Raw genomic sequence first — 19,933 nt, 5'->3', positions numbered from 1 at the left:
GCAGTACAATTGCATTAACCCCCCTGAGAGTATCATCATCTCGTCTCTGCAGCCTAGTGTCGAGCTCTCTTGGGGGCACCTTGGATGCTGACAGAAATGCACTCCAGCAAACAATAAATTCAGCACCAGGGACAGCTCCAAAACAGGCAAGGGGACACAAGTGACCTGTCTGTCATCTGCTACTCCACCGTAAGAATTTAACTCTAGAGGATTTCATTTAAATGAACACCCTCACCACCACCACAAACAACAACAACAACAAAACACAAGTTAGCCGTTTAATCAATCATGCAGTCTCACAGAAAAGCTAGCTGTATGGTTTTAGGCAGGAATGGATGCTTTGGTTGAAGAGAGGGGGGAACAGGAGCTACACGATTTGGGAATGTGATGCCCCAGCTTCCATTAACCAGTCCCTGCAACATATCATCATCCTCCTCCTCCTCATCATCATCGGCACATCTCAGCACAAGATAACATGCCTTTTGCTAAACGCATAACTATGAGACGCTTTAGTCAGCTGTAAGCCTGGATGCATTTCAGCGGGAGCAGATTTGATGAATGATTAAAAGACCACATGCACCTAATCCCATGTAGAAAACAGGATGCTCCTCCTCTGTGGTGCTGTTGGTTTGTGAGAGAAAAACAATGACGCTAGAGATGGCTCCTCGCTGTGCTGTGACAACCAATTACATAACGCCAGAGCGGAGTGTTCTCATGAGCATTTGCGTCCATTTCGCCAAGAAACCATAAAATACAGAACGAGGCGATTTTTGATTACTATGCAACTTATAAGCACACATCAAAGCACCCTTCATATAGATAGAACACTTAATTATACGACTTCTTTGATCGACGCAGTTTAGATTCCTGGTCTTGTTTACCAATTTGGCGCACGGAAAATAAACATAAAATGGCAATCCTGTCTTAGTCTTGGCTACTGTCTTCATCCGCAATAGTGTACTTGGCATGGAAACCGTATTAATGTCTTGTAGAATATTTAAGCAAACCGTATTGCATTGCTGATACAATTGGCACGCTGGGGTCAATTTTGCTCAGCCCGCCAGTGGGGCAATAGGAAGAGCTGCAGAGTGGAAAAAAACAGCCTGCACCATCCTCTAATTTGAAGGGAATGGTGCACATTAGCTTGACGGTGCAAAACCATAATATACGACTCTATGATACAGTTTCGCTTGTGGGTAACGCGTGCAATAGTAATTCTAGGTGATGCAAGATGGTCATCTTCACCCTTGGTGTTCCCAAACAACGGCACATCGTGTAACATGACGCATGCATAGCTAAAAATTTGTTACTGAATCTGTAATACTTGGCAAGTGTCGCAGCAGAAGGGGGATCAGAGTTAATCCAGATGACAGGAGAGGGTGCGAGACTCCTTTATCTCTGCGTCGCCCTTCGCGAAAAGGATGCTCAGCTTCTCTTTCGAGTGCAGCAATGTGGCATCAACAGAGAGCAAAACACACCAACTGACTTACCAGAGATGCTGCTCCTGCTGCTGCCGCTGAGGTGCACTACTGCCCGATAGCCTCTACTGCAAGTTATTCAGTATTTCCCCTTGCAGTGACAGAAGGTGACCCTGCGTTCTCTGCAAGACGCTGCATCCACGAGATCACGATGCACGCAGCAAGGGGGAGCTCCACAGCACAGGCATGCGTGGAGGGGGATGGCCCAGCTTTTCCTTTCAATGGACGACAGGAATAGACAGAAGGGAAACGAATGAGAAAATGTAAGATGGAAAAGACGGCTTTTAAATTCCATCTCCCAACACTGGCCACGTGGGCTTACGAGAATTTACACTAGATATACACCCTCGAATCATTTTTATTGATATATTTTTATTATTTCATTTTTAAAATCAGAATTAAACCATTACCTATGGAATTATTAGCCAGTAGTAAGTTATTCTAATACGCATAATATCACATTTATAAATTATAAGCTTTTAAGAAATGAGGAGACCCCCCCAAATGTAACTTCCATTTCCCAACCAATAGGGAAAGCACGTGGTATGACATGGCATCACCGCCTTCCATTTAAACCACGCCCACGTTGCACTACGCTGCAAGGGAGGGGGATGGAGTGTTTTTGTGCTTTGGCTTCCTGACAAGCCCACTGACTCATCCACTGTTTCAAGTACACAAGAAAAATCTATTCACCTGCTGATTTATATGAGTGCACACACACACAAAAAAAATTCCCAAAACAAAACACTGTTTCCTTAATGACGTCATATGATAACAAAATGACCAAAGTCATAGTAAATATAGTAATGAAAACCAGTGACTGATCCGCAGACAGGTAATATTGGACACCTTTTTTAGAGAATGTGGTGAAGTCTACTAGGAAAATACTTAAGCTGGTTCATCATTAGTGACAATCACAAATAAAAATTACAAACAAAAAGTTTCAATCAATCATTACCTGAAGAACTTCCTTGTTTTTGTTTTGTTAATTATTTGAGGTCCTGTATATATAACCATTACTCTCTCACAATCCATTACATCCTCACAGTGCAGACTCTTTCCATTACAACTGCACTCTGAGTTAATGGATTCCATGAGACACGGCACCAGCTGCCTTCAGCCTCTTATGGACAAGAGTGTAACAGATGAAACTAACTGACCAGTTTCTTACAGAAACAAATGGAAACACAACAATTAGATATCAGCAAAAATCTCTGTTGAATCAAGGATCTATTTGTTAACTTTCTTTTCTTTGCTTGTTTGTCGTACTATTCTTTTCAAGGCTGGGTGTAGCAAAATTCCCTCAAGATACCCAAAACCAAACAGGGTGAAGAGACAATCCCTTTGCTTCAATGGAGATGATGTGGCCGGAGAAGCAAACACCTTCATGCAGATTAATCGGATGCTGTTTGTTCTGACTCTAATGAGAAATGATTTCATACTGAGGATGTAATTAAATTGCAGCTAGTACAGACTGTCTATTTCATCACTCCACTCACATGCTCCTGCCCTAGTTTTAATGATCAGAGTCTGAACAGTGAAATAAAAAGGCTCAAAAGCTGCAATGTTTGATGCCAAACCTTAAATCGTAGCCTACACAACACATTAACAGTGCACCCTCCATTCGCCATTTTCTTAAATCATATTTACTTACTGACATCTAGTGGCAATTTACTGACAGTGCAAAATTTGTAACAACATGATATACATGCTTGAAGGACAGTGTGAGAGGCTGCTTCTGTCCTGTGTCACATCATCAATAAACACCAGTGTCCCAGTGCCAGTGGAAGCCATGCACACAAGCCATCACACTGCCTCCACCGTGTTTTACAGATGATGTGGTATGCTTTGGATCATGAGCTGTTCCATATCTTCTCCATTATTCTGGTAGAGGTTGATTTTGTTTTTTGTCTGTTCAAAGAATGTTTTTTTCAGAACTGTGCTTGGCTTTTTATTTAGATGTTCGTTGTTGTTGTTTTGCTTTTTTGCTTTTTTGCTTTTTTTTTTCTATTCTTGAGGCCTATGAGTGGCTTGGATCTTGCAATGAACCCTCTGTATTTACTTTCATGCAGTTTTCTTTTTATGGTAGACTTGGAAATCGATACGTGTACCTCCTGGAGAGTGTTGTTTGCTTGGCTGGGTGTTGTGAAGGGTTTCTCTTCACCACGGAAATGATTCTGTGATCATCCACCACTGTTGTCTTCCATGGACGTCCAGGTTTTTTTTGTGTTGCTGATTTCACCAGTACTATCTTTCTTTCTCAGGATGTACCAAACTGCAGATTTTGCCACTCCAAATATTGTAGCAATTTCTTGGTTGACTTTTTTCTGTTTACGGAACTTAAAGATGGTTTGTTTCACCTGCACGGAGAGCTCCTTTGACCACATGTTGTCTATCCACAGCAAAATTTACCAAATGACAGCACCACACCTCAAATCAACTCCAGGCCTTTTATCTATCTATCTATCTATCTATCTATCTATCTATCTATCTATCTATCTATCTATCTATCTATCTATCTATCTATCTATCTATCTATCTATCTATCTATCTATCTATCTATCTATCTATCTATCTATCTATCTATCTATCTATCTATCTATCTATCTATCTATCTATCTATCTATCTATCTATCTATCTATCTATCTGCATATAGATATATAGAGATATAATTTATTTATTTATAAAGCTATAACACATAACGCATAACACAAAAGCTACGTAGACTCTCACTGTTTCCATGGAAATTAAGAGGTCAAAAAGCATCCAGGTCACACCAGATGCACTTGATTAACTGATCCTCGGCATGTGTGAGTATTCCTATGAAAAAAAGAAGTGTTCAGGTGTTTTCAACACAACACCAATGAGGAAAGATAACACCAATATTCTTAAAGAAACAATTGTTGATGCATTTCCGTTTGGACAGGGTCATGAGGCCATTTGGAAACATCTGAAGTCCATCATTGTACAGTGAGAAACAAGAGGAAAAAACTGAACAGTTTCAAGTCAGCACAGCTTCGTTTTGTTGTATTTGAACAAACCACAAGACTTCTGGCACAGCATCCTTTTAACAGACGAAGCCAAAGTGGAGATGTTTGGCCATAATGCATTGTGCCATAATTGGCAAAAAGCTGAATATTAACAACATATTGTACCAACTGTCAAGCACAGCAGTGGAGGGGTGATGATTTGGGCTGTTTTTGTACTCAGAAAACATGAACTCCTATGTTTACCAAAATATTCTAGGGTTAAATGTGAAGCTAACTGTCTGATAGCTAAAGTTTGGCCTCATATGGGTCATGTAAGAGGACAATGATCCCAAGCTGAAAAGGAAATCTGCTGAAAAAGAAAAAAAGAGTCAAGGTGCAATGGTCCAGTCAAAGTCCAGATCTCAACCCGACTGAAATGCTGTGGCAGAATCTCAATAGAGCTGTGCATAAACAAATGCCTGAAAACATCAATGAAATGAAGCAATGTTTCAAAGAAGAATGGGCCAAAATTCTTCCCCACACAGCTTCTGCATTTTGGCCTAAAGAATGACATGATGTAATGTGTTAAATTTATTTGTTGTTTTTCATTTTGAGGTTCTATTTAATTGTAATAATAATTGTAGAAACTGTTAAATGATAAATAATAGTTAATCTATATGATGCACATTATCTTTAAAAACACTGATAAGTTTGTGGATTTTGATTTAGACCAGTCCAAAGTTTCTCCAGGTAATAAAGCAGCAAACATGGCAATGTTAAATAGAGGTACAGATGAAATTCCCAATTTAGAATTGTTGTGCTTTTGAAATCAAATGCATAATTTATTTAGGAAGTGCTCAGTGTTTACCCTTGACTGAATGAGGGTACATTTAAAGCTTTTAAGGACATTCAGGGATTCACCATATTACCGCAAAAGTACCTCCTTATTACACAGGATATATTCATCATATCGCATCATAGCACAATCTCTTTTACTTTACTGCTTTAACACAAATCAAACATTTATCCAAAGTTATTCGAAATATTACAGAATTAAATCTGATAAACAGATACCTCCGTAGATTCTGTTCTCTTTTAGAAACCAATGGAGTTCTAGTGTGAAAAAGGTATTGAGCCATAGATGAGGTACTGTCATTTTTCCCTATTAGGGAGAGAAAACAAGAGGCTGTCAAATATGTTAGCTTGCCAGAAAGCTACTTACTTACTTAGTGCTTGTTATTTTAAATGATGTCACTTGAATCCTTGTTTTTTCCTCAAAATGAAGCTGATCAAGAAAGCTCCACAGAGGCTGCTGATTGGAATGCCTGTGAAAAGCTGATGAAGGAAATGCTTTAAGAAGAGGATTATCCCAAATGAAATCCTAGCCTGTTCATTCATTACAGGGTGCCATATAAAGCCCATCAACAATTCTACAATCAAACGTGCCTGTATGAGTAACATGTTTAAGACTGCATATCAGACCTTCGTGGAATATAGGCAGACAGCAGTCAGTATTGCACTGGCTTGTGTCATGTGTCATGGTTGTCTAAATGTAAACATGAAAGTGTATATTTATCCTCTGTAAACAATGAAACTGCAGCCTCAGAGCACAGGACGAATCACAGTGCAGACACCAAGGCTTACAGCTGCTAGTGTAGGTGATGCTTTATGGGCTTCCTTCCTTCTTGTTTGTGCATCATTCTGACTCTGAGGGGAAACACTGAGTATATTTGAACAACATTATTTATAGGGCACTGCTTAATCGTATGCATCTTTAAATGCACCAAGGCTTCACAATGTGTCAGCCTGCTGAGAAGGACATGTAAAGAGGAGAAGCCACCAAACAGAGCAGTATCATTGCATAAGATAATTTACTGCGGTACTGCCACTAATCCCACAGGCGAGGGTCAAAGAAAAGGCACTTCCCGTTACGCAATATGAAATGTTACACAAAAGTACACAAAGCTAATATATAATATCCCTGCACACAAAATGTATCATATCACTCATTAGTAATCAGTGTAAGGTAACACTGATGTAGATAAATCCATTTCTTAAACCAGCTTTAGTGGTCTAGAATGAAGAATGATAAGACTTCATCTACTAAATTTGAAAGGTTTCACTCATTTTATGCAGCTATAGTTTTATAATTAGCTTACTGCCACACATATATATTATGTGTGGAGCATAATGGCTCATTAAGTAATATAGTGCTAATACTAATACTGTGTTGCAACAGACTGGCGATCTGTCCAGGGTGCACCCTGACTCTAGTCCTGTGGTAGCTTGGATATGTTCCTGCCCCCCATGACCCTGATAAGGATAAGTGGAAGAGAATGGATGGATGGATAGAAGTAATACAGCCATCTTGCCTCTCCTCTTGCTCATGAGGAGAGTCCATATGAGTGCACAGTTTTAAAACGGTTACAAGCTTTAAAGTAAAAAACAAAAATCACTTACATCCTGCAGTACTCACTGGCAAAACAATAGCAATCTTGCACAGGCAATAATTTCTTGCTGATGCCAGAGGTCAGAGGAGAACCACTCAAATAACTGCTTTTTACAGCCAGGGCATACAAAAGAGCATCTCTGACTAACTGAACAGAAGACCACAGTAGGTGCCAGTTCTGTCAGCTAAGAAAAGGAAACCAAGGCTCACAAAATTGGAAGAATAAAACAATTGTTGTTTGGTCCTGATGAGTCTCAGTATCAGCTTTGACATTCAAGTGGTTGGATCTAAATTTGGTGTAAAATGACTTAAAAGAATTAAAGCAGTCTTGTGGGTGATATACTGCATAAGTGACTACTGTTGCCTAACACGTCCATCCTTTTAAGTGGACAGCGTACCCAACTTCAGATGCCTAGTTCCAGCAGGAAAACACATGATGGCACAAGGCTAATTTTATCTTAAACTGGTTTCTTGAACATGACAGTGAGTTCAGTGCACTCAAATGGCCTCCACAGTCATCAGATCTCAATCCAATAGAGCAGCTTTGGGATGTGGTTGAACCAGAGATTCATATCATCTCCAAACCAAACTCTATGAGGAATGTTTCCAGCAACTAGCTGACACTCTACCAAGAAGGAAAAAAAAACGAAATAAATTTTAAAAAACAAAACAAAAAACGGATTTTAAAAAAGCTGATAATGAGGAACATTTTTGAGACGTGATTTCTGACGTCATCAATACGCTTTTATTGTGAAGGATTCTGCCTGCCTGGACCTGCTGCGGCTAGCGGAAGTGAAGCTTCTGCTAAGCACAACACAGCATTAACTGAAAAGAGAGGCTATGCACAACACACAGTGAGTACGGTTTATTCGATTATGTCAGAATTTTAAAAAATATAGCTTTGGCGTGTAAGAAATCAGCCTAGTCTCGTTTGTATCGCTGTACAGCCTATAGTGTAACGGTGCAGCTAACGGTAGGTACCTTCGGCTGGGTCTCTAACAGCTCCATAGAAGCGGGAAGTTAATTAAACGAGTGTTAAATGATATTTTAGCCTGATTTACTAGAACAGGGAACACTGCCTGCCTTAGTTAATTGGCACTTTGGCAAACGCACAGAATACTGAGCAGGGGAATAGTGGCTTGCTAACAAGACATTCAGTGTTTATGTTGTGTGTAATTGGCCCACTGAGTGTTTGAAACGTCTATTTCATTTACCACAACGAGTTTACTGCATGTTTTTTTTTGTTTTTCCAACCAAGTAACTCATCTGCCATTGTATGAACTCACAGTTTCTTTGGCTAACCGTGCAAATTCTTTCCCCGTGTCCTCAGATTTGTAGCTGATTAGGGAGGTCAGTGATACCATGTGGAAGTCACATGAGCGACGAGGATGAGGCAGAAACAACAAGGGGGCAGCTTGAGGAGTGATCCGCTGCACAGTGACTGCAACAGGGAGGGTGTCTGCTGCTCGTAAAGGCCTTGCACAAGCAGCCCCCTGTGTCCCCTTATCGCTTAACATTTACAATGAACAGTACTACTCAGTCCCCTGCCACCATAGATGGGAATGTGGCTGTCAGCTATGTGCTGGTGCCATTTTTCCTCATAACCTTTGCTGGGATAATTGCCGCTGTGGTAAGTGGTTTGAACACTTGGCATAGGATGATCTATGTCAAGTTGAGCCATTGTGTTATGAAGCAGTCCTACATCTTACTAACTTAAAAGTCAAGTGTGAATTGAGATCCAAGCGTACACACAGCGGATGTAACATCTTTCATTTTGTCCATTTCAGATAATGTATATTCGCAGGAAAAGGAGGTAGGATTAAAATTTATCCATCAACATCATTGAACAGTTTTTTTTCTTGTTTTTTCTTTTTTTTACCTTTATACCTTCACTGAATCAATGTTTTTTTTCTTGGTCCCTCAGAGTTGACAGACTGCGTCATCAGCTATTACCAGTGTACACGTACGATCCTTCAGAGGAGATTAATGAAGCCGAACAAGAAATGTTGTGGAAAGAAGAGGACACAAGGGTAAGGCACATCAGTTTTTACAGTTTTGGATTCTTTACTTGGAAGTGCAAGTGGTAAAGCTTGTCGTTTTTATGTGACTCTTTCAGTATTGCTCCCATTGGAAGACATGGATTCTTGTGCCAAGCATGTTTAAAAGTTGCACAACCACGTTTTCTAAGAAAGGCAGAGTGAAAACATTCTCTTAATACTGTTTGGTATACTGTCTAATTATATTGGTTGTGAAATTTTCTTTAGCGTGCACCAGTTCCTCTACTGATTGGTCAGTTCCTCTATTGCATTCAGTTATAGATAGAAGTAGAGTAGAAAGGATGATAGTATTAGTAGTAGAACGAGTTTAGCCAGTTGTAATTTTATGGGAATATGGTCGTCAAATGACTCATAGTTATTAATATCTGACCTGAAATCTGCTCCATATAAATGAAACAATCTGCCTTTCTGGTTTAGTAATATCTGAAAAATAATTTTATAGTGTTTTTTTTCCCTTGACAAGTATGCATGTCTTTTCCCAACACAGAATTTTAACATCAGCTTATTTTTCAGAAAATAAAATGACAATCCTTCTCATTTTTCTCAGTCTGCCAGTAAAAAGCACTTTATTTTGAGCCGAGTCGTGCACTGAATCCTGAGGCTCACTAGATGGCGATGTTCACTTTGTCCAAAAAGTTTGTCAAAAAGTTTTACTTCTTATTTGTCAAGTCAAGGTGGGGTTGTATAGATGGGAAAGGGACAAATGTGAGCAGTGCTTGAAAAAGCCCTTAATGGGTCAGTTTGCCCAAATTACCAAAAAAAAAGTCACATACTCCTAATGATAAGTAGCCATGGAAAAAGTTCAGGTTTTGTCTGCCTGCGTTTTAGTGATAAATGTGTCCTTGTTGTCTTTAATCCAATACAGCGAGAGCAAATTAAATTTCAGTTAACCCTGAAAGTCCTGTTATGGAAGATATTCCACGGTTGTGCGGTTTCGGAAAGACATCGGGCTTTTACTGCATGAATCGAGCTTGGTTTACCTCTGCTGTGGAAGTTTGACATGCAGGAATTTTATAATCTCGTTATATGAAACTGAGACTACTGTCAAATCATCATAGCTTGGTATAATTTGGTTTGAGTGCGAAAGTATTGTTTAGTTCGAAGCAGGTTTTCAGGTCCTCTCATGAGAAGAGATTTCACACTTGAGTAAATGTTTTTGCTCTTTCAAATAACTTTATTAAGCTGTATGCTTTTCTCTCTCTTTTTTTTATTTTTTCCTTTAGATTGTACAAAGTTGGGCGTCAAGTTATCAACAGCAACACCCTCTTCTGACCAAAGACGTCAATGCATGATGTTGGTAAACCCTGACATTGAGCACTGTGGGGTGTGACGACAAACCTGCAACCACAGAGATCAGTAATTTTTATCGTGATGTACAAACAATCGTGTACAATACTTCTTAGCTTTTATTTGCTTCCTTTTACTGTCGTCTCTGAGCACATCGGTGACGATGAGCATTTTCCTGTTCTCTTTTATGTACACTTTGACGTTGAACTTCTGATGCCGATCCTGTGTGCCTAACAGTCTCAGTACCTTAAGATTATTTATTTGAAATTATTTATTTAAACCTGTTTTTATTGAAAAATTCAGTGACATGACTCAAAGTTTCAAAGGTACAGCTACCTGTAGATTTTTAATCTGTTGTTTACATTTGCTATGTTGTTGTGGGCAACGTGTAGCAAGCTGTTATGTTCCTGTGGGTTGCAGTGAGCATTCGTACTAGCTGTGCTCTTCGTGGCATGAATGTGCTGTACCCTTTAAAAATCAGCAGTCCTGCTGCGAGAGGAATTGTGATCATTGCCTGCGCTGGTGATTTTAAACGAGTTGTGTGCAATGCATTAGAAAAACAAATCATCCTCTGATAAAATGACTAGTGTAGCGTTCAACAGTTACATTGTTGCAAAACTCTCAGAAAACCTCATATTGCTGAAAAATAAAATTAGCAGCTAAGATCAAGCTGCTAAATTTGATTTCAGTTTCATTTTCAGTGAAATGATTGAACAGCTCGCTTTAGTTTTACTTTGCTTAAAGAATCTAAGTCATGCCTGGAGCTTCACGTCTTTTTGTGGTTTAGCCAAATCCTGTGACTCTTATCAATGGCATGAAAAGCCAGATAGTGGAAGTAAATAACACCAAACTCTCATCCCTAAAATGAGCTCTGACTAGCTCTCAAAATATGTCCTGTCTACAAGGCATGGCACCAACAAATTTGCCTCCAGCTGAAGAATCTGTTCAGATGAATGCCATAAGTCTGACTGTTTTAAGCACTCAGGAAGTCTTGCTCTTTTTTTCTTTACAAGTCATAACCTCCCCCGTTCCTTTTTTGCCTTGCATTTGTGAATGTAAACTAAGAACAATTGAACTGTTTAACTGCCCTCAGATGGGGGAAGCATTACTCAGTCCAACAGCTAATGTATTGTACTGAGCATGTAATGCTCAAACATGTCATGTTATCAGTTATGACAGCTAAAAGTGTGGGCGGCATGGTGGTGCATAACAAGCAAGAAAGTTCTGGGTTTAAACCTTTCTGTGTGGCATTTGTTTTCCCACTGTGCTTTATCCACAGTGTCAGAAGAAAATCCACACTCCAGGGCTGGCTCTGGGTGTGACTGCTGCTGGTTGTCTCAGCGCTAGTCCTTGCTTCCACCTGTCCAGGGAGTGCCCTACCTGTGGGTTGGGCTCCAGCCCCACCCTGACCCTCTACAGCTGTGGTTCTCAAAGTTTGGCTTACCATTTGGTGGTCTGTCATAGCGGTGCACAAAAAGATGTGGGAGCATTTCTATTAAATTGCAACACATTTAGCTGTAGTTGTCATAGATGAATGAATCTTATTAACACTGACAAATAGACACCTCAGTAATTGTTAAAGCCCAGAAAAACACACACACAATAAAGCAAATGCCAACATGAACCACTATTTGCTGAACAGGCACTTTAAAGTGTGGATTTTTCCTGGGTAGTCCACTTACATTGGCTCCCTAAACTTTGAGAACCCAGCTCTGCAAACTTGGGATGGCCAACTAGTTATTATACCCAGAGGTGCTTAAGTATCAGCCTAATTGTGTTTCTATTCTATGCATTATCTAGTTTTTCATCTTTTGTGAAGAATTTTATGAAATGAGCCATTCATCTTTAAAATTGTATCCACTGTTGACTTAGGAGATTTGCACAGGTGACACACCAGAGGGGTTCAACTATGAAGTTCAACATTGCAACGCTTTCTTGACAAAACCTAAACCCCCTGTCAGATAAAATGGGTAATGGTGTCTTTCAACTGTTCAGGCAGGTTTTCTGCTTAGCTTCTGCGAGTGCTCACATAAGAGGCGTTTCATCATGTGATTGGTCCCTATGAGCCCAGCAGCTCTAGACGTTATCAAGCAGTGGTGCACTCTCAGTGCGATTGCTTATTCCTAACATGTAGTACACCCCTCTGGTAAACTTTGCATGAAAAGCTGTGCATTTAGGTGATGTTTGAGGAGATGGACTGATGCAAATGTAATTTTGGGAACATTGTTACAATCTTTCTCTTTTCAGACTGTACATCCATTGGTTCAAGAGACTTGGTAAGGTAGTTGAAACGCTGGAAATATAATTTACTTTTGTACATAGTTGCAATGCATCATTGTAGCCTGCATGAGCTGCACAGCAGAGTGCAATAATATGAACAAGTGACAAAGAAAATTCTCTTTATTGACCATTTTCTGATACAAATTGTTGTAGGGCACCATAGAAATATAGACATTGTACATTTATATACGTGTACATTAAAAAGAATGATCCATCCTATTGAGTTTACAGTATATAAATCAACGGATGACTGACGTTACTATGTAAAATGACATGATATCGAGACTAGGAAGTTGATAGAGGACATGAAATGACCGTTGTACGAGTACGGTGAGGATGGCTACGTGTGGCAGTGGTAGACACACGGTGGCCAACGGAACATGGAAAAAGCGCCCGGTCCATCACAAACATTTGTCCATGAAAATCTGAACTAACATTTCAGTGCACCAGAAGTTTTTTTCTTAAAAGGATAAAAACACACTTGCTAGTCTACCACAGTCAGCGAACACAGTCGTCAAGCTGACAGGTCTCCCTGACTTGCTTCACACATTTACAAAAAAAACAAACCAAAAACCTGTCTGCCAGCTCCGGTTATGAATGAGCCAAGAAGTGTTTGTGTTGTCACACAATCACATACTCGACCCCTTGGATCTCTCATTACAGTCAGGAGAGGAAAAATAAAATAAAATATACAAACATTGTCAACTCATGCCAGAGGTTACATTTAAAAAACAAAACAAAAAAAAACCCAGTTGCAATAAATGGTAAAATAAGCTGTTTGAGTGAGGTATGAAATTCCAGGCATTGTCTTGCCTGTTTGCAGTTTTCCGGGTTTCGTAACTGAGGTTGTAGCAGCTTAGGTGTGTGGAAAAACCCAGTTAAGTGGACTGTGACTGTGGGTTCCCTGACACTTAGAAATACACAAAAGTTTTCTTTAACCATATCAGACGGCATACAACACATCTTCAAAGGACTAAGGAAAAAGTTTCTTTTTATTATTACCATACTAAGTGATGAGAGGAGGACCAAGCTAGGCGAAGCAGTGAGATCTAGATGGAATGAGGGAAAAAAAATAAAAATAAAATAATAATACAGCCCTGTTGGATAGTAGTGCCACCAACTATCCTGTGTTACAATCAAACTCCTTGTCCGATCAATTGCAGTTTGCCTTATAAGTGATTGAGAGTGAGGGCTTGGAAAACTGAGGACCATGTGAGGACAAAGACGCCAATGTAACAGCATTTGTAAAAGCTCCCTGAAGAAACGACACTGATGACTTTAAGCCTAGAACTCTGCCAACCTTAAAAAACACATACGAAAGAGTTTTATTATAACATGAAAAGCAGCACACGTGTTTTAAAATGTATGTAACCCAAAGGAACAAAAACAAAACAGTAAGTCAGATCGAGTCTAATGATACACTTTTACATCTCTCCACTATACGCAGTGAACTGAGAAGGAAGTCTGAGAAGCATCACTAAAATCTAAACTGTCCTACAGGAAGAGGGCAAAAGATGGTTCTCCTCTAATCGGGTGGGTGAAGTCAGTTATGCAGATTAGGAAAAGATACTTCTACCATCAGTTACCTATTCTCATCCTAAATGCTGAAGCTCAACTCCATCTAGAATACAATGCAAAGGATAGGTTAACCACTTCACACAAACACTCAAAACCAAAAAAGAAAAACTTTTGAAAAAAAAAAAAAAAAAAAGAAAAAAGAAAAAAAAGAAGTATAGGTAAAATTCACCTTTGTCCAGTACAAAACACGGAGAAAAATCTATATGCCCTACCATCTCAGATGCGGGTACAACAAATAAGTAACATTAAGCAGAGAAAACATCCTACAAACCACCTTTAGGGGAGAGGAAAAAATAAAAATAAAAAAAAGAGAAAAATGGAGGAAATGTCCAGGCTCCTTGGAGAACACCTTTTTGTCCAGTATAAAAGACTTGTAATAACATGACATGTAGAGAAACGGGCTGTTACCTTTCATGTAATTCTTAGATCTATGCTTGAGCAAGTCCATCGTTCTATCCAGTGCTGTTGCATGATATATGTACTGTGTTAACCCTCCTTTGGCAAAAGGGGGCTTTGTCGTGAACAGTGGTCATGTGGTGGCACTGGCATTGGAGATACAGCCCAGTTCTGGTTAACAGTAAGTCAGTATGTTGAGTGAGGTAGCATGCGTTGTGAATTACTGGTCCTCTTCCTCTTCCTCCTCAGATGATTCCTGGGATGCTTTTTCTTCCTTTTCCTGCAGGGGAGGAAAAAAAAAAAAAAAAAGGAAGGGGGGCTGTTAAGTTATGCCTTGACCACACCCACAAGGAAAATGCCCAAAGCACCATCAGTGTTCAACGACAATAGCTGCCTGTGATTCATGCCTCAACGCAACTGTTTTTACTTTAATAACCCCCAAGCACCAACAAGAAAGAGACTAAATGTTATTATAAAATCTCTGATAAACCACTGTGGCATGAAGAACACCCAAGGGAAGAGTGAGCCATCTGTAGTGAAAAATGATTCATACACACAGCAGTGAGTCACAATGAGGCATCCTGCTTTTTGCCCTCTTGCCTTTCCTGCTCACACTTACTGCTGCCCAAGATGTCCATTCATAAAAATGAGGAGCCTAGTTAGGAGGGTAACTGTGGGTCATTCCTTTCTGTGACTAATGCAATTCAGACGAGTACGCCCTAACCACTCATGCACATGACACAATGTTACTACAAGACCGCAGTTTCTCCTAGATTAAAACATGCTGCTTTGACCGGCTGTATGTAGTTGGGCGACTCATTTTGAAGCTCCTAAAAGTAAATATCCTGCTGTCAACATCTGGTTAAAAAACAAAAAAAAAACAAAACAGAAAACCTTTAAAGACATTTGCCATTTTAAAACTACTCAATAAAGAGTGGTTGACCATGCAACTCTGAATGAACACAAGACCCCAAAATAGCCAATGAGTAAAAAAAAAAAAAAAAAAAAAGACAAAAAAAAAAAAAAAAGACCAAGGAACAAGGCAGGCAAGGGAATTAGGAAAATGCAATTTCACCCTGCAGGCACTCATACCGAGCATAATTCAATTGGGAGAGGAACAGCTTAACTGATGTGAACACTTGTTTGTCCATGGGATCTTACCTCCTTCTTAGGTCTTCCCCTGCGTTTTCCCCCTGCAGATGGGGCTGCCGTTGCCTTCTGTGAGAGAAAACGGAAAAAGGTCAAGAGAGCTCCAAGTGGGCTCTAACATTTTGTTGTGATCCTCAAGGTCACTGACCTGCTGATCTGCTAAAACTTCTGAGTTTTTTTTTGTTTTTGTTTTTTTTGGGGGGGGGGGGGGGGGGGGGCACAAAAAGCAATGGTGTAAACAATATTTCCTAGAGCTCTGCATCTAGCTGCCTGTAGATGGCGGTAAGGCCTCTAAAATGAGACAGATGGAAAGGGGGCATTGGGTTCATTGGCTATTATCTGGAAGGCCGACAGGAGCTGCACACAGGGCACTCCAGTTCGCTGGCCACCTGGTCTGAGGCTCAGAGACAGCTGGTGAAACTGAGCGGAGACACAAACCCTCTGCAGCTCGGCCCTCGCTGCTAAACCTATATCAAAACATGTATGCGCGACTTCCTCTCCTTCCCTTTCCCATACATAGCAGTGAAGACCGAGCGCAGGGAGAACCGGAGGGTTGGGGCGGGGGAGAAAAATCAGTTGTTGCTATGGTAACGACAGGCAGAGAAGAACTAGGGCTGTGTGCTGGGTGGGGGCGGAGGGGTGCTTAGTGTCAGCTTGGAAACAGTCTTGCGGCCTCTGCACCTGCACCACACTTTGCATGACAAGCTGCAGGAAGCTGGAGGACAGGAAGTAGAGGGTGAGCATCACCAACAAGAAAAAAAGAAAAAGAAAGTGTGAGGCAGTAAACCAAGGTCTTTACAATGGGGAACCCTAGCCAAGCTATTTCTGACACCACGAGGGGGAAGCAGCCAGATTACAGCCAACAAATATATCTCAAGTAACAGCAGGACATCCTTTTACAAGGAGGTGGTTAGCTACCGTTAAAATGTTCATCAACCAAAAGGAATCCGGGGTTTGGAGAAAAAGACAAAGCACTTGCAAGAAACAAATTTACAACAAATGCCACACTAACGCCGACTGCCCATCTTGGAATTGCAGCTATTCCGGATCAGGATGTGTGCTCGTTGCTGCTGAACTCACTATCTGTCACTATGTGAAAACATGTCTGCAGACTGCATTGACTTACTTTGCCCTTGCCGGTTGTCTTGTTTTTGCTGCCCTTCGGCCGTCCTCTGGGCCTCTTTGGAGTAGGGGACCCACTTGGTTCCTGGCAATCACAATCAAGACAAAGTTAGGGTAGTATAAAACATCTGGACAATATTTTAGGAACATAAGCTCTTAAAAATCTGGCTTATATTGCAAGATCAAGGTTTTCAAATCAAAATATAGACATACAAAAAAACAAAACAAAGCTCTCTGAGGTAAAGACAGTGCAACTTATGTGCATTAAATGCTAAAAAGGTTGCCATGGTCCAGCAGATACAAGTTCACAAATAACAGATGTGTCATTAAGGGAAATATGCAACAGTAAGCACTTAGGGGATTACCGTCACATGCAAAAAAGCAAGGTACATTCAGCTCGAGGTGAGTTATCTTATTCATGTGTGGTTGTAAGCTTCGTCATGGCTGACGCGCCTCCTGTTGCATTTCTGCTGTGTTTACAACCGCAGCTCATAGCAACAGAGCAATTCAATAGTAAAAACACAGCAGGCTGAGTGACAGGTATATGAGCCACTGTGCGCTTCGACTCTGCTATGTCATCCATTACATGGGGAGCAGAGGTGGGTCGTAGGGGGTTAAATCTGGTTTAAAGGCTTTAGGTTACAGGTTGCTTACAAACCAGTGAGACATGTGGCAAGTTTGTTGTTCTTCCCTTACACTGATAAGGAAGGGGCAAATGGTCACAAGGGCATGCTGCAGCCATTTCAGGAGTCTTAATTTCATTGAGGGATATGCATGAGAAGCTCAGCTGCAATAATATCTACCTGAGCATCAGCTGCAGCAGACCTGAGTTAAAGGGTTTAAAAAAATCTGCTCCCATCTTTTTAATAATATTAAATACATCCTTATTGTAATTTCTGGGATACAATAATAATAAAAAAATACAACAGCACACTTTCTCCAATAAATAGAAGAACAGAATGGGACTACTTACGTCAGAGGTTTTTACCTGCGGCTGCTTACGGGGTCTTCCACGCCCTCTCTTCTCTGTGGCTTCCTTCTCTTTCGGTGAGACTGTCCCCTTGTCGCTCATGTTTGCGTAGCTTTTCAGACCTAAAGACATAAATCACACCGGTCACTCTTGCAGCAAGGGGAGGCGTCGAGTTCACACACAGAAAAATACACGGGCTATCAAACTCAGTGACCGCAACAGCAAACAAAAAAAAAGGAGAAAAAAAAGGGGGCGGCCTACCCACACACCGGTAACGCGTTTAACTCAATTAATCCGCGCTTATTTCCAGGTCTATTTCTGTCACAACCGTGCTCCATTACACAGCCGACGGTGCCACACAAACACTGGATTGGGATCAAACTGGCTTGCAGGGTACAGCCGGGACTCAGTAAGCGATCGGAGGCCGAGCAAACCTGCAAAATACTACTGAACCCGGCGCTCCCCTGCCTCCACGACCATGTTTAGAGGCCCGTTTGCTGTAGTTGTTGTAGCCAACAATCGGGCCTGCGCATGACACTCGCAGCATGTCTGCACGCCGGGGCGACGAAGAGATATCCCCCCCCTCCTCCTCCGCCGCCGACACACATGCACATACACACAATGGCTAGTGTGTGCTCGTCTGGATTTGCAGGGTAAAGCCCTAGCCTGCATGGCGGCACCCATTTTTCTGAGTGCTATAGAAAATGCAAGCAGAGCTCATTTGCGGGAACCAGAGCCCGGGCCGGAGCAACAAAAGACGGCTTCACATCTAAAGCATGCAGCGTCCTCTCGCCAGAGATGCCTCTCTGTAAAAATGCATTTAGGCGGTTGTAGCTTGCAAACTTTAGCTTGCCTTTCGACGTCCTTTTCTTGTGCACTCACCTTTATCGCTCGGTAGCAACCTCTGCTCTATTTAAGACGAAATGTTTCCTTTAAGCCTAGCTGGTTGTACCCGGTTAAAAAGCCTCGCTCTGATCTATAGGCTACAGCTTTTACTCGTCAGACAACACACAGCCCGCCCCTTTAAAATCCCAGCTCATGCCGCTTTAAAAACAGTTATGAATTAAAATGAGAGCGGGTCAATATATATACTTTTTTTAAATTTTTTTTTTATTTTTAAATAATAAAATAATAAAAATTACCAGCAGGATGAGAAGTTTACTCCAACGACGTCCTATAAATAGCGCACGTGCTCGTCTTGTCTCCTACAGATAAAGGAAAAAGGCGCCAGCCAGGAGGAGTTTTGGGGCAATTTAAAGAGCCGCCCTCATGGGAGCTGGAACATTGGAGGGCGGAGATATAAGTGGGCCACCAACAGTACTACTAGCAGCCCAACCCCCCACCCACTTACGGATCCCTTTAATTCTCCAGGTTCAATCACAAAATATAAAAACATATTTTTAAGTGGCGGGATATACTTTTAGGAACCAAGGAAAGAATGACTACTAACTGTATTTATATTGTCTCATACTACATTAACTTAACCAACACATACCACTGTCTCCACAATAAAATTGTGAATGAACTATGACCTTCTCCAATGTAAACACAAGCTGCCTTTGAGCTCGGGAATGATTTACATCCTTTGCTCAGGTAAAACACGACTCCAGTAATGCATTAAAATGAAAAGTTAAATATTTACTAAATGAATAACACAGTAATGCGTTTGTTTAACAACAAAATGAATATCATCATAATATAGTGGGAAAAAATGTACAAAATTGTCTCTGTATTGCAGAATATAATATAAAATAATTCAGTTCTGGTTTTAGATCTTAGGTACAGTACTACGCTGATCTTCTATGTGTTTTAAGGTTTGTAATATCAATGTGATGCATGTAAATAGTTCACCTGCATAAACCTCTGTGCAAATAACATTGTAAAACATGGATGTGATGCTGTGATCCCGGTACAGTTTCTTATGTTTCAGAAATGCCTCCATCTGTTGAGACAACATTTTATGTTAAAATAAAGAGATTAATAAATTAAAATTTAAATATTCTCTTTGTTGTATCATATTTAAATTTATTAATCTCTTTATATTTTCTTTTTAACTGCGTCCATTCTTTAGTCTTTCCAAGCTATTTCCCCTTGTTATCTGTTTTTACTTTGTTGAGCTGAGTTTTTTATTAGCTAATTTCCATATTTTTAAATTTAAATAAAAGTATGTCTTTGTCTTAATTTTTTCCTTCATCTT

At 40.5% G+C, this 19,933-nt stretch overlaps 3 protein-coding genes across 7 annotated transcripts in view; 1 reads left to right on the top strand and 2 right to left on the bottom strand.

Moving 5' to 3' along the window:
• pacsin1a (protein kinase C and casein kinase substrate in neurons 1a) overlaps window positions 1-1,676 on the bottom strand; it is a 33,852-nt gene extending 32,176 nt beyond the window's left edge. The window contains exon 1 of one of the 2 annotated variants that reach the window (XM_080898001.1): window positions 1,491-1,676. The gene's annotated coding sequence lies outside the window, so the exon portion shown is untranslated. Of the gene's footprint in view, window positions 1-1,324; window positions 1,456-1,490 lie in introns of those variants that run through there. The other variant, XM_080898002.1, reaches the window with a different exon arrangement.
• A 5,976-nt stretch (window positions 1,677-7,652) lies between these two features.
• smim29 (small integral membrane protein 29) lies at window positions 7,653-13,002 on the top strand. Its single transcript, XM_080898005.1, has 5 exons — window positions 7,653-7,751; window positions 8,228-8,527; window positions 8,685-8,710; window positions 8,822-8,927; window positions 10,178-13,002. Exons 2-5 carry the CDS (start codon window positions 8,420-8,422, stop codon window positions 10,244-10,246), a joined length of 309 nt encoding a protein of 102 aa, XP_080754131.1. The 5' UTR covers window positions 7,653-7,751; window positions 8,228-8,419; the 3' UTR covers window positions 10,247-13,002.
• Window positions 13,003-14,215: 1,213 nt separating this feature from the next.
• On the bottom strand, window positions 14,216-19,035 carry hmga1a (high mobility group AT-hook 1a). Of its 4 annotated transcripts, none has more exons than XM_080898008.1 (5): window positions 18,879-19,035; window positions 17,755-17,858; window positions 16,771-16,851; window positions 15,657-15,713; window positions 14,216-14,775 (listed from the first exon to the last, which is right to left on the bottom strand). In XM_080898008.1, exons 2-5 carry the CDS (start codon window positions 17,836-17,838, stop codon window positions 14,716-14,718), a joined length of 282 nt encoding a protein of 93 aa, XP_080754134.1. In that variant the 5' UTR covers window positions 17,839-17,858; window positions 18,879-19,035; the 3' UTR covers window positions 14,216-14,715. The 4 variants fall into 4 exon arrangements, with proteins under 4 accessions (XP_080754134.1, XP_080754132.1, XP_080754135.1 ...); XM_080898006.1 differs by having other exon boundaries at window positions 17,740-17,858; window positions 18,879-19,034; XM_080898009.1 differs by lacking the exon at window positions 18,879-19,035 and adding an exon at window positions 18,619-18,765.
• Between the last annotated feature and the right edge of the window lie 898 nt (window positions 19,036-19,933).

The sequence above is a fragment of the Rhamphochromis sp. 'chilingali' genome (assembly GCF_963969265.1).
Source record: "Rhamphochromis sp. 'chilingali' genome assembly, chromosome: 12".
NCBI lineage: Eukaryota > Metazoa > Chordata > Actinopteri > Cichliformes > Cichlidae > Rhamphochromis > Rhamphochromis sp. 'chilingali'.
The sequence above is the reverse complement of the archived record's forward strand: the minus strand, read 5'-3'. Positions and strand labels throughout refer to the sequence as shown.

Coding starts and splice junctions, on each gene's coding strand:
- smim29 (XM_080898005.1), top strand. CDS start 8,420: ATGAACAGTACTACTCAGTCCCCTGCCACCATAGATGGGAATGTGGCT. Junction 8,528..8,684: donor CTGGGATAATTGCCGCTGTG/GTAAGTGGTTTG, acceptor TGTCCATTTCAG/ATAATGTATATTCGCAGGAA. Junction 8,928..10,177: donor GGAAAGAAGAGGACACAAGG/GTAAGGCACATC, acceptor TTTTTCCTTTAG/ATTGTACAAAGTTGGGCGTC.
- hmga1a (XM_080898006.1), bottom strand. CDS start 17,838: ATGAGCGACAAGGGGACAGTCTCACCGAAAGAGAAGGAAGCCACAGAG. Junction 15,714..16,770: donor AGACAACCGGCAAGGGCAAA/GTAAGTCAATGC, acceptor TTTCTCTCACAG/AAGGCAACGGCAGCCCCATC. Junction 14,776..15,656: donor GGGGAAGACCTAAGAAGGAG/GTAAGATCCCAT, acceptor CCTCCCCTGCAG/GAAAAGGAAGAAAAAGCATC.